The 13,904-nt window shown below is 33.5% G+C and overlaps 2 protein-coding genes across 2 annotated transcripts; both read left to right on the top strand.

Moving 5' to 3' along the window:
• On the top strand, window positions 1-3,247 carry LOC133294525 (uncharacterized). The gene is made up of 4 exons (XM_061493210.1): window positions 1-1,290; window positions 1,647-1,903; window positions 2,253-2,462; window positions 2,660-3,247. The coding sequence occupies exons 1-4, from the start codon at window positions 57-59 to the stop codon at window positions 2,801-2,803; spliced, it is 1,845 nt and encodes a 614-aa protein (XP_061349194.1). The 5' UTR covers window positions 1-56; the 3' UTR covers window positions 2,804-3,247.
• Window positions 3,248-4,922: 1,675 nt separating this feature from the next.
• LOC133294464 (uncharacterized) lies at window positions 4,923-10,814 on the top strand. The gene is made up of 13 exons (XM_061493136.1): window positions 4,923-5,184; window positions 5,867-6,050; window positions 6,220-6,288; window positions 6,388-6,486; window positions 6,603-6,682; window positions 6,774-7,602; window positions 7,924-8,618; window positions 9,399-9,483; window positions 9,570-9,621; window positions 9,724-9,773; window positions 10,057-10,104; window positions 10,207-10,392; window positions 10,504-10,814. Exons 1-12 carry the CDS (start codon window positions 4,928-4,930, stop codon window positions 10,381-10,383), a joined length of 2,625 nt encoding a protein of 874 aa, XP_061349120.1. The 5' UTR covers window positions 4,923-4,927; the 3' UTR covers window positions 10,384-10,392; window positions 10,504-10,814.
• The last annotated feature ends 3,090 nt before the right edge of the window (window positions 10,815-13,904 follow it).

Genomic DNA, 13,904 nt, shown 5'->3' on the forward strand with positions numbered 1-13,904 from the left:
TGGAGACTAACCTATCCATAGACATTGATCCAAAATTGAAAATTTAAAACGCACCAATGGCAATGGCGAGTGCGCATTGCGGTGTCTTCTCCCTGTTTGCACCTTCGAGTAGCAGACGAACACCTTCTGTGATACTAGTTTCATCAAAACTCAGGCACAGGAAAAACTATTTGCGACCCAAAATTCTTAAAACCCTAACTAAACCCATCGTTCCTTTTGTACCACCACAGCCAATCCTCTTCCCCCAAGAAGAATGCGACCTCTGTGTCCAGATTCCCGCTGACGAGACGCACGGCGAAGATATTGCTGTAGCCGCTGCTGATGCAGAACCTGATAAATTGGAAGAATTACAAGTCTCTGAGGTCGCTGCCGAACACAATGATGTTTTTGGCGACGTTTCTGCCACGACTATCGTCAAATACGGTGGTATGTATTTGGTTGGGGCTTTTGTGTTTCAGTCGATTTATTCCGTTTGGATTCTGGGAAATTATAATTCCGACCAGAAAGATGGGGATTTGGAGATAAATGGAAGGGAAAAGAGGAACACTTTGTTCAATGGGAATGGGAAAACTAAGCCAGTTACTGGTGCTAGCAATGTTTTTGATGTGGAGGACCAACTTGTAATGCAAAAGAAAATCGAGGAAATTAAGTTAATGGCAAGGGAAGCTCGGAGAATTGAGTTAGAAAAGAAAGAGGAAGAGGATGAGGATCCTGAAATTGATGATGAAAGCACTGTTTCTAGTCATAGACTTGATATTGAGAGAGAGATTGGTGCACGCTTATTGAAGCTGCAGAATAGTGTAAATAGTAATATGGATAGTTCAGCAGCGTTAAAGATCAATACTCTTGGAAATTCTGCAGCTGGAGTTGCTAGGGATGACAATAAGAATGTGAATCAGGGAAATGAGGCATTAATATTTAAGAAAAAATTTAAATTTAGAAGCCCTTCAGCTAAGGTAGAAAAAACTCCCAAGGGCTTTCCGGGGACACGAAATGGTAGATCATCTGATGCAAGAAAGAGGGACTCGGCAGGTAGGGGTAAAAGTACAGCTCAAAATTATGCAAGTGATGCTACTGATCATGCGCAAAATTTATATGAAGACAAGCGACTGACTCAACAAAATGTTGTTACTCCGGAAAGTAGTTCTAGTGTTCCATCGGAGGAGAGAGGAAAATTTGTTGATGACGAATCCGTGGCAATTATAAATCATGGGAAGAATTTGGAAGGAAAGATGGAGACACCAAACACGAAAACAGAAGTTGGAGTTAAAACTAAAAGCAGTAAAAATGGTAATGTTTTCAATCTATAACTTCTAAATGTCTTTTCATATCTATCATTTATTTGAATTCCTAATCCTTGACTATAGTTATTCTTACATTGTTCATATGAGTAAAACATTTTGAAATGCCATTTGTTTTCCCCAGAGTTTTGTTTGTGCTATCATTGTTCGACTTTCATTATTAAGGCAGTAAAAAACTTTAGTATGACTTGCAATTTCAATTTGAATAAACAGAACAAGAAATATGCAGACAATTTTTTGTTTTTGGTGGTTTTAACTGTTTACTTGTTACAAGAAGTAACCAGTTAAACATAGGTTGGTTTATAATAAATTTAGCACAATTTGAGTTATTTTTTATATGTTTAGGTGGTGTCCAGGAGACTGGTTTTGGGATATCTTCACTTGAAGTAATACAGTCAAAAGAATTGAGGACACAAAATTCTCAGGGTTTTGTGGAAGAAAACCAGGACACTGGCCCAATTTTTGAAAAGGATGGTGTGCACAGTCTAAATGGCAGTTCTAGACATGGATTAGCTAAAAAAAGTTCTGCGGCTAAGAGAGTCAAAGTTAAGCAAGCAAACGCTAATACTGATGTGTGGTGGCTGAACCTCCGTTATGTTCTAGTATGTGCAAGAAAATTCTTTTTGTTTACTTGTTTTTCAGTAGCTTAAGTACTTAACCGTAGAGGGACCTACCATATCTACCTAATACTACACCGTTATTTAATCTTCACAACCTCGTTATTCTTAAAGCTGTGGAACCCTTTAAAATTTTGTCTGAGGTTAATCCTTAAAAACTTTGACCGAGTCCATATCCTGCATTGTAGGACCTTTTCATGTAATACACTTTAGAATTCTTTTGGTTGTGCTTGAGATAGACATGAGTTTGGTTAAAGCATCATTAGATATTATGCTTGTCCCTATGTGTATCCATTTGCATCTGACCCTGAAGTCACAATCTATATTGGTGAAGGTCATTTTCATGCAAAGAGGTTCCAACGGAGAAGGACCAAAAGGTCTCTATAGCTTAAAGTTCACTTCTAAGGAACAGGACCAAAGTGATGATTCCTATACTGTTGCTTTTGAGGATCATGCTGATGCCTACAACTTCTGTTTTCTACTGGAATCTTTTTTTAAAGATTTGGGTGATTTTAGTGCTGATGCAGTTCCTATGTCAATACAGGTAATAATCTCATCTTACTCAGCAAATAAAACCTTATATGCACTAACATATAACTGACATGCCTCATTGTTACACCTTAACCAGGCATATGGAGATTGAAAACTATCATTTAGTGGCCAATTGTATAAACCTCTAGTTGGCTGTTGAATAATGTTTGATATATGCATGTCCTAAGGGATATTTCCAATGTTTTGCAGGAACTGAATGAAGAAATAATATCACATGCCGAGAAAGTAGTAGTTGTGAAAAAGAGGCAGCTTCAACTCTATGCCGGGCAACCACTTACTGATGTTGAGATGGCCTTGTGCTCTATAATAGAACAAGATCGAAATGAGATATAATTTATCACATCGAGATGACTGTTATTTTAACAAGTGCCACAAAGAATGTCCATAGTGAAGAAACAGTAATTCTCACCGTAGTCAATGGTCATGCTCTCTCTGGACAATTGTTGAAATTCAGTGTGTCTTTTCCATCAAAGTCAAAAGTTGGAGTTGATGATGGAGCCGACAGCTGAGCAGAGGTGAAGGATGCTTGTTACTGACTGAACCTTGGTGGTATGTGATATAAGGTGCCCATGCTGGTGCCACTAGGTAGGTGATCTTATAGAAGTCCTTGGGGATAGTGGGAGTAGGCGAGGTGGTGGGATATGTCGGGAAATTCATACTGTTGGTGTAATGTAAATTTTGAAATTTTGAAAATCAGTTCAAATTGCAAGAATTTTAGTGTTCATCTACAGTCCAGTTCAAACTTCATAAAAATAATGTAAAACGAAATATCTCTAGTTTAGCATAAATTTCTGTATCCAACACCTGTATGTAAAACAAAGTTTTACCAATGTGTCTTAAATTTCTCAATTTTTTGACAACAATATAAATGGAATATACTGCTACAAATTGGATGAAATTTGTATTCCAACATTGCATCTCATGCTGAATTATGAGCGTTTTTGCGGTTACACATAAATCTAATTTTCTTAACTGTGCTTATGACTACACAGCAGTACAATGGTACCAATATAAATGGAACGTGGAAAAAATATATATAATAAATTTAAATTTAATATAAAATTATAGATTAAATAAAAAAATATTTAAAAATATAAAAATATACATGCTATAAAAAATAAGAAATGACATATTCATGCTATAAAAGAAAATAAATTAAAAATTAATATAAAAAGAGAAAATTCAAATACACTTAAAGGGCCAGCCCATCAAACGGGCGAGTTAGCCCGCCAACACGTTTTTATAATTAAATTAAAATTTTACTCTTCATCTTTTAAAATTAAATTCTTAAATCTGATTTCAATTTTGTAAATACTAATTTGTAAAGTTTCAAATACTAAGGCCACAAATTCTAGCAAAAAAATAATAATTTATTTTTATTAATTACTCAATTAAAAGGAATGACCATTCAATATTTTGCAATATATTATTATTTTAATACTATTTGGGCCGTCAACCATGAAGTGTTTGTTAGAATATTAAACGTTATAACTTAAATATTTTTTAACTCTTCATCTAATATATATGTCAAATGGGCGTGTTAGGCCGCCAACACGTTTTCTTTCCTTTTATATTTATTGTCTAATGAATCATGTTGATATAAAATGTTAACAATTAGAGATGACAAATGGGCTCGATTTGGAGGGTTGTTAATGTCTAACTAACACTTTGATGGTACCTAACTCCAACTTTTTATACATGTAGAGTTGACAAATATTTGAGTTAATACATTTAATAATCTAACAAACACTTCATAGTTAAAGTTAGATATGGTAATTGAAAAGACCATTTATTATCTTAATTGTATAAAATGCAGCCATATACTTTTACGATTTGCGTTAACTTTTAGGAGACAGACAAACTGATTTTCTTTTCCCTCGTGCATCGTCAATATATATATATATATATATATATATATATATATATATATATATATATATATATGGGTCATGATCATTTTACACCAGTGTAAGTTACACTCTTAATCTTGTCCACTGATTCCATTTATATCTAAGAGCTCAAATTTTTTAGTAATGTGAGCCATTGGATACAAGTGGATCAATGGTCAAGATTGAGTGTAAGACTTCTAACTCTTACACCAGTGTAAGAATATCCTGCCCCTATATATATATATATATATATATATATATATATATATATATATATATATATATATATATATATATATATATATATCATGACATGCTTTTTTTTAGAAATTAACCATCAATAATTTTTTTTATCCTTTTACTCAGTGCATCACACACCTATAATGCATGAAAAGGAGAATCATCAGTGATCTCGTCGTCATTGTTATGGACACAAAGACAATAATGAATTTTGTACCCAAAAATAAATAAATAAAAAGACAATAATGACCCGTGTCTTTGATATGCTCTACCCTGCTGCGCTGCATTATCAAACGACAAAGGCTAACCCCCACTATACGACATGCGCATGGACGACGCTCAGTACCCAAACAACCCTCCATCCTATGAACACGAAGATGCACCCATTCCCAACATCAAAATCCCCATTCCACCATCGCAAAGCACCACGGAGTTGCGTGCTCTCGATTGCAACCTTGCTTCCCTCTGCGAGCATGTCCAAATCGAAGGCTTCAACTCCGGCTCTTTCTCCGATATCGTTATCAATGCAATGGGTTCCACTTATCATCTCCATCGTCTTATCCTCTCCCGCAGTTCATATTTCAGGTACCCATTTACAATTACCTATAATTTCCGCTTCCAATCATTGTTTTCTTTTCCTCTGAATAGCAAGTTTTAATGGGTTCTTCTATTCTGTTACTATTCTGGTCTAAAAATTGCATTTTTTTTATAAAAAATAAATTATTGAAATTTGGTTAAATCCATCAACTTAAACATTTTTACCTGCCCCTTCAATAATTTAATTGTTATCTGTATCTTCATGGAGAGGAATTAGGACAAGGGTAATGATGGTTGGTAAAAGAGTATGGCTGATAGGTTCAGCATTAATGAAGGTCAGATGTAAAACTTTTAAGCTCAAGATCCATGAGGACAATATTGATTCCTAATACTTAGTTTTGTTGCCCGTCCTTTTTTTCCCACCCTAAAAAATATAATTTCATTGATTCTCTCGTCCTTAGTTGTTGCCCTATTGAATTAGTGACACGAGTGAAATATTTTACCTTGTATGACTTTAAACAAATATACAAGAAATTTTCAATCTTTTTTCATGCTCTGGCTTATGAATATGTAATTTGTATGCCTAAACTCTTTGCTTTTGCTTGTAGCTTTATGTTGTAGGCTTGTAGCCATTACTGAATGCACGCACACTGTATAATGGCTTATAGTAAAGTATTTATTTTGTTTGTCTGACAACATTACTATTTATTTTCTGTTGTGTGTCTGTTAGGAACATGCTTCATGGGCCTTGGAAAGAAGCCAGTGCTCCTATTGTGACTCTGCATGTTGATGATAAGAATGTTAATGATGAGGCAATTGCAATGGCTTTGGCATATCTATATGGGCACTATCCTAAGCTTAATGATAATAATGCATTTCGTGTTCTTGCTGCTGCTTCCTTTCTTGATCTTCAGGTATGATATTTACATAATGACTTGAAGCCCATAGTTACGATAACATTAAATATTAAAGTTGTGTTGGACCTCTCTTAACCATTTATATATTTATTCTATTAGTTCCTGGTAAATTGCTTTTTAAGTTTTTGCAATATTTTTCATTTGTTGTATCTGTACATTTCTGCAGGATTTATGTGCAATATGTACAGATTTCATTATATCTGAGCTGTGGACTTCAAACTTCTTGGCTTATCAGGTTCAGCAATCTAGATGCTCATATAGCCTCATTGTGAAATTTAAATAATACTGTACAATTTCTTTGGTTAGTTATTGGTGGTGTATGTTTGTAAGCTAGGTGTTTGCGGAGAACCAAGACTATGGCATTCATGGGGAGCGTGTTAGAACTGCCTGTTGGGGCTACCTCTGTCAAAGTGGTGGCATGGAATTGAAAGAGGTAATGAGGAAAATAAAAGCCCATGCTTGCATCTGGTGGTTTTGGTAGTTCTGGTTCTTGATTATATATTTATATACAAAGATTAAGTTGGATTAAACAGCATTTTCTTGTTGCAGGTGCTTCCTAAACTTTCATCTCAAACATTGCATGTATTACTGACTTCTAACGATCTTTGGATACCCAGTGAAGAGAAACGGTAAGTGGTTCCTGAGCCTTTATTTTGGTTTTGTGGTTAACAGCTTAAGTTTCGTAAACTGCTTAACACTTCTCTAATACTTCATAAAAAGGTTTGAACTGGCTTTGCACACATTCTTGGCAAAAGGTGCCCACTGTAAGGTCGAACGTCCTGTGCTTGGAATTTCTGGTTCTGAGTCTGCAACTGGTATTCATTCTGATTCTGATAACACTAAGGGAAAAAGTGTAACTGATAGCTGCCCTAAAACGGGGTTGGAAACTGATATACGGAAAATGAGTCTTAAAAGTGATCTAAAGGACCCTAGCATTCCTAATCTTTTAGTTGAGCTTGCAGACTCTGTGGCAGACTGCAACCATGGAGTCTCTGTTTCCAATCAACGGGTTCAACAAGCTTCATTTGCCAGTTCATCAAACCTGAATGCAAGCCATCCTTGTGACATGGAAGGGCCTTCATTGGGTAATGCATTGTCTGATACAGATGGGATGCGAACATCAAGTTATGTTGAGATGCCTCTTGATGCTGGAGCAACTGGTCTGGGAGCCACTGGAGTGGGTATTGAAGGGCCTTCTGCTGAAGGATCTTGCTACAATTTGGATAACAATAGTTGCTTAGTTAGGGATCAATCAAGTCATTGCTTTTCATCGAATTCTTGTAATGGGCTCACATCCAGTGATTGGGGAAGATATGGAACGCCTTTGTTTTCATGGGGAGGCCAGGTTGCTGGTAGAAGACAGCTTAAAGCTCATCCCAGAGGAAATTTTGGAGGTCATGGAGATGAATACAATGCATTTCTTAATATATTTGAAGGGGATTCTCTTTTATATTGCAATATGTCTTTTGACGCACTTGTAATTGTTAGAAAGCAACTTGAAGAGTTGGGTTTCCCTTGCAAAGCTGTAAATGATGGTCTTTGGTTGCAGGTTGGACTGAGATTAATTTGTCTATTGAAATTACTTTTGCATTTGGCATCTCAAAGAATGCTTACATAATTTCAAGTTACATTTTCATTGTGCCTCTAAAACAGACTAAGTTTATATAAACTTTCAGTATACTGATCAAAAAGCATATATTCCTGATGGTATTTAGATACATTACAACCTCAATCTCTGCACAGATCAATCATTCAATATATAGGACATTAAACTTGGTGTAGAAATTACTATTCTTGGTACAGAAATTATTGGTTGTGAAATGCTATTGACATTATTGTTTTGGTGTTTTAAACTTTATGGCTTTTTTAGATGCTTCTTAGTCAGAGGGTGCAAGAAATTGCTGCTGATACGTGCAAAGTTTGTTCCCTTATGAGTATGGCTTGCACTTGCCAGAAGCAATTTGCATTTTCACATGGAGCTTCTACCACTGGTTCTTACATGCAAGAACATAATCAGAACAATATGGCTGGGAATGTGGGAAATATATATGTTGCTGAATCTTCTCCTGGTGAAAGAAATGGCCCTGTCAGACCTGTGCGGGTACATGTTAGAGGTGCTATTGATGGGCTTGCAGGAATTGGCCGTGGAACTACGTTTGTTCCAGCAGCTGCTTTGCCTCCTACACGTTTTGTCTTTTCTCGTGTACCATTTGGCGTAAGCAACAGAAACTACCCTCAATCTGCAGTCAATGATGATTCAGACACACGGGCTGACCACAATGGAGAACTTCCTGGGGATGGGTTGACAGCTTTGGTTGGGCTAAGTCAAGGAGGGAGTAACGGAACAAACATACATACAGAGCTAACACAAAGAGGATATGAAATGGGCTTGCAAAGCAGCATGTCTGGATCTACTGCTGGCGGTGCAAGTACTGGTGGCATTCCCATGCAGATGTTAGAGACACCAGAGCATACTGTTGGTATAGAATGGGAGAATGCCAACAGTTCTTCTATATCACTAGATTTGAAAACACCTTTAAACCATTTTCCTCCTTTTCGCTTTGGGTAAGTTAACCTCTTTGCAATTATTGACAATTGTTAAAGTTAGTAGGGTATATGTTGATCATTGTCATATGGACTGGTTTTGTGCCCCGGCTCACATATTCACAATGCCACAAGTTTGTGTTGGGTCAATTAGATCTAGTAATCCTCCTCAGTTATTATTCACAATATAAGTATCTTTCATATTCGCATCTCTTCTCTTTCTCTTTTTTGTTTTTCATTGGGACGGCTATCTGCTGACATTTTCATTACCAGAACTTGGTTGTTGATTTGATGCTATTTAGGAGGGCTTCTTAGATTTCCTTAAACCTCATATGCATCAAATATCGATATCCTCATATAGTTTGTGGATCATCTTCCTCTTCTCTCCCATTCTCCCTGCTTTGATGAGGAGAAGACATACATATCCCAGATGAGGAAACCCTAGGAGAGCCACCGACTCCAACTACCGTCCATGTACGAATGGTGTTCTTGACTTTTTTAGATCAATACTTCTTTTAAATTGGATTTAACATGTCTAATATTTTATGACCTATGCTATTTCTTGAATGCATGGAAGGTGTCTTGCAATCTGGTTGGGATTTTACGGGGCTTCTCGCAATTTTATTTTGTTTTATTTTTTCGTTATTTCTGTATCAGTTGTTTTATCCCATAACTTCTATACATTTAGTCATACTCCTGCTGCTTCTGTTGGTATTTCTTTATCTTTGAGGTTCCCAGTTCTTGGGTACTAAGCTTCATCAATTTATTTAAATGTTCTGTAAATTCCTGCTGGTTTTGCAGTGTGCATTTTGAGGATGTGCATAGGCTTGGTGATGGCCAGGTCAAGCATTCTCCAGAATTTTTCTATGCTGGTTCTTTATGGAAGGTACATGGAAGTCAATTAATCATTATATTCATCTAAGATGATTTTGCATGTCCTGGTATGAAGAGTTTATTTGTTTAAATCTTCAGGTCAGTGTACAGGCTTTTAATGATGAAGACCCCCAGGGACGGCGTACCCTTGGTAATGTTTTAATACATCAAAATTCTTACTGTTGGGACGTGAATAAATGTTAATATTAAATACAGAAAATCTTTTGGGGATCTTATTTTAATGTTGATGCAGGGTTGTTTCTTCACCGTCGGAAGGCAGAGATAACTGATATACATAGAAAGGTTAGCAGGACTTTTTTTGTATTTAAATCATCTGGGCCTAAAGATAGTTTGGAACTAGATTACGTTTTTAAATGTGAAATGCTTTATTTTATTAATAACCGAGAGTAATGCTTTTAGTGGTAAGTATGGCACCTTTTTTCATTTGTTATTATAAAATATGATTATATGGCCTGGCAATGGCATATATACTTGCTAGCTGATTGCCAATAAATAACTGTAGCTATAAATCTTCAATTAGATGTTAGACCAGAACTCATGGTATATCTTTGAAATGTGTTATCAGGTACATATGTATGTTGACTCGCGTGAAAAGGTGACTGCACGCTACCAGGTAATATCAGTAGTGAATTACTGCGTTAATTATTTGTTGCGTTTCATGATATTCTTTCATTTTGGTTAATAATTCTGGGTTTGCTTTGCCTTTCACATTCAGTTGACTTGCCCATCCAAGAGGGAAATGATGGTGTTTGGAAGCTTTAAACAAACAGGCACTCTTCTACCTAAAGCTCCTAAAGGATGGGGTTGGCGAACTGCTTTGCTATTTGATGAACTTGGTGATCTTCTCCAAAATGGGGCCCTAAGGGTCATTGCTGTTGTGCAGCTTGTTTGAATTATACAGGTAAAATTCCAAGTTCATTGCATGCCATAGCTGATAATGCTAATGGTTTGAGAAAGAAAAGTTTTTCCTTTTCTAAATGATACAATTCCTCTATCTTGTCTAATCTTACAGGAGATGAACGATGGTTAAAGCCTTCATTGTACATGATAAAAATTGAGAACCATGAAGTTGCATGTTAATTTATGAAAAAACATGTGATCAGTTTACTATAAACCATTTTTCTTTGCCATCTCCTCCATTATATGAGCAAGGCATCATGTACGCTTTAGATGTCCCATTTTTAATTTTTTTTTTTTTTTTTTCCCTTTTTGAAATGGTTTTACTTGTAGACTATGACCTGGGGGATGATGTATGAGATAAAAATAACCCTAAACCATGGCGATTGTGTATCATTAGCTTCTATAATTACGTTTAATCATAATTGTGTAGTGTTGACTCGAATATTGAGGACTCTCTTTGTCAACGTAACCTTTGAAACTCTTCCAAATATGGGTAGTCTGAACCGAAATGGATGATTGGGAATGTTTTTTTATTTTTATTTTGAACAAGAACCGTATTCGTCATATTGATATTAATTGATCTGAATCATGTGAATGGTGGAATTTGTGATCTTCGAAAATCACTTCCCTCGGCCCCTCAGCTTTAAATTTGCAAGCTTTCCTAACTAAATGTATGATAAAGTAGATTAAAATAACCGGTATTGGTTCAAGTGCTACATGCTTGATTTAAATATGTGAGTGCATGTTCAAGATCAAAACTTGAGAGTAAGTAATATTAAATTATTTGTTCTCATGATTTAAATATTTGCAACGTGGTACATAATCTCTCTCTAAATTTATTTTTTCTATTTTAAATTTTAGTGATATGGACTACCATTCTGTTACTATAATGGGTTGATTGTTTTCTTATGCAATGCTTTCTAATTTTCTATCCTATTTCTGGCGGATCTTGAAAAAACAAAACAATATCTTATAAGAAAAAACTCAATAGATTTGACATTTGGTTATTAGAATCCATATATATGTAATGGGGTTTAGTTTTGGATCAAGATCAATATATGTGAAGGTTTATTTGATTATGTTTAATGTCTCTTATTTAAACAATTAATCAATAGTTCTTTAGAAACTTTGACGCAAATATGTTTCCAAACTAATATTCAGTTACAGAAAAAACAAATTTATAAAAGAAATATTGAAAGCAATTGCTAAGGTCAATAAACGATCAATTTACTCCAATAAAGTAAGAATAATAATATTATTAAGGAATGTTAAAACTAGGTGTTACATTGTTAATAATTTATAATTTGTATTATAAAATTATAATTTATAATAATTATAAAATTATATTTCTTGGAGTGTTGTTTATAATAATTTATCATCATATTATGTTTTTTGGAGTATAGTTTGTAATAATTTATAATTTGTATTATATTTACTGAAGTATTGTTTACAATAATTTACTTTCTGCAGTTAATGCAGACAACTTATCTGCATTTATTTCCAAAACGACGTCGTTTTGGTATTGAAATCTTAAAAATTTACAAATATAAAGACTATTATAACCCTGAAATAAATTAAAATTATAAAAACACCATGATTTTCGCCCCAAAACGACGTCGTATTGGGCTTACTGCAGATAACTTATCTGAAGTAACTGCAGAAAAAGCGAACCCAATTTACAATTATATTATGTTTTATGTAGCGTAGTTTGTAATAATTTTCAAGTGATTTTTTTTTTTGGAGTTTGTTTGTTAATGGTTTATCAATAATAGGTATGACTATTAAACAAACACAAAATTATATATTGTATATGAAATAAATTATAACCACACATTTTGGGATTTTTTTAATAAATAAAATAAAAAATTATCATTATTATTATTATTATTATTATTATTATTATTATTATTAAATAATCTGAGGGAGTCACAAATTTTTGTTTGTTTCCTATTTTTTTATAAGAAAATGCTCTAAAGCAATAGATATTTTGGACGAAAAATGAAAAAAAAAAAAATCAATTGTCTTTTTTCTATTAGAGTAATATATTTGATATATATTTTTATTTGTAAGGATAGTAAGAAATTGCATTAGAATAATTAGAATTATTTGTGGTGTTAAATATTATTTGAATAATAAATCTAATATCAATTTTTAATTTAATACTAAATTTGAATTTAATGTTAAAATAATAATGAAAAATTAATGCTAATTTTGTCAAGTTATCTAAACAATAGTTTATGGGGTTTGATTTTCTCATGTTGAATGAGAATTCAATTCTCATGTTGTAGAGATAAAAAGCATGTGGGACCCATGTGTTAGAAAAAATTATATGTAGGACCCATGTCAGCACGGAAATCGAAGGGTGTGTAGGAAAATTTGAATTCTCATGTTGAATGAGAATTATAAAACCCATAGTTTATATGCAAAAACATGGGACATTTACATTATTTTAAATAAAACAATCGTATTTTGGTATATATTTATTAATTTTTTATATATTTTCATACTCTCAACCTACGAAGCACGACACTTCAAAAATTCTAACGTGCCGTGTCCGACACTCTCCGACACTCCGACACTCCCCGACACTTCAACATGTGTTATAGAAATTCAAAAAAAGATTCAAAGGTTTCGTTGTGTTGAGTTTTTAGTTCCAACTATTAGATTCATTGGATTACGATTACCATTTTATTGAGTTTAATATAAATATTTGGGATATCTTATGTTTCTTTTTAAAATTGATGAATATTATAAGTTTAGTTTTATTTTTTTTAAATTATTGAATATTAAATATAATATAAACTACATAAATTAAAAATATTATTTAATATCAAAACGTGTCCTAACGTGTCGAAATCTAAATTTTTTTAAAATTAACGTGTCGGAGTGTCGTGTCACGTGTCAGTATCCGTGCTACATAGTCCAAGATATTAAGAGAAATGAGATTAAGGAAATTTTATGAAAGATAAAGAACATAAAAAATTAACAAATATGCATTAAACACGGTTGTATACTTTAAAATAATAAATGTTTTTTTAATATAATAAATGTTTTTTTGCTTACAAAAAATAATAATAAATGTTTTTTTTATAAAATAAAGAACAACGGAAACAAAAAAGCTAACTAACAACAATTAGTCTGGGCCAACAAATTCTTCTTTCCCCAAGCCTTCGAACCTAATGAGAGATTTTTTTTATCAAAACAATCAACCCATTATAAGACATGCACTCACTTTTTAGGTTTATATGTGAAAACAATTGCCTATCACTAAAATTTAGTAACATGATGCCTATCCTAAAATAAAATCAATGATTTAGAGATTGTTTTCATATGCAATGCTTTATAACTAAAAGGATATATCTTGTGTTTAATTTTTGACAATTACAACTAAAATCAATTATTAAATTAATGTTATTGACCATATATTTGAAGTTTTTGAATTAGCGAGATTTTGAAAAATCATCAAATAAATGAAAATTACTTATATTATTAATTATTATTTGACTCAATAAA

Source organism: Gastrolobium bilobum, unplaced genomic scaffold (genome assembly GCF_033153095.1).
Source record: "Gastrolobium bilobum isolate Gb01-03AN ecotype WA unplaced genomic scaffold, APGP_CSIRO_Gbil_v1 utg5188, whole genome shotgun sequence".
In the NCBI taxonomy this organism is placed as follows: domain Eukaryota; kingdom Viridiplantae; phylum Streptophyta; class Magnoliopsida; order Fabales; family Fabaceae; genus Gastrolobium; species Gastrolobium bilobum.

What these genes read in the sequence shown, in the direction of transcription:
- LOC133294525 (XM_061493210.1), top strand. Translation starts at nt 57, where the DNA reads ATGGCAATGGCGAGTGCGCATTGCGGTGTCTTCTCCCTGTTTGCACCT. An exon ending in AACTAAAAGCAGTAAAAATG is followed by an intron (nt 1,291 to 1,646) that starts GTAATGTTTTCA and finishes TTATATGTTTAG; the next exon opens with GTGGTGTCCAGGAGACTGGT. An exon ending in TGAACCTCCGTTATGTTCTA is followed by an intron (nt 1,904 to 2,252) that starts GTATGTGCAAGA and finishes ATATTGGTGAAG; the next exon opens with GTCATTTTCATGCAAAGAGG.
- LOC133294464 (XM_061493136.1), top strand. Translation starts at nt 4,928, where the DNA reads ATGGACGACGCTCAGTACCCAAACAACCCTCCATCCTATGAACACGAA. An exon ending in ATACCCAGTGAAGAGAAACG is followed by an intron (nt 6,683 to 6,773) that starts GTAAGTGGTTCC and finishes CTTCATAAAAAG; the next exon opens with GTTTGAACTGGCTTTGCACA. An exon ending in TAACTGATATACATAGAAAG is followed by an intron (nt 9,774 to 10,056) that starts GTTAGCAGGACT and finishes ATGTGTTATCAG; the next exon opens with GTACATATGTATGTTGACTC.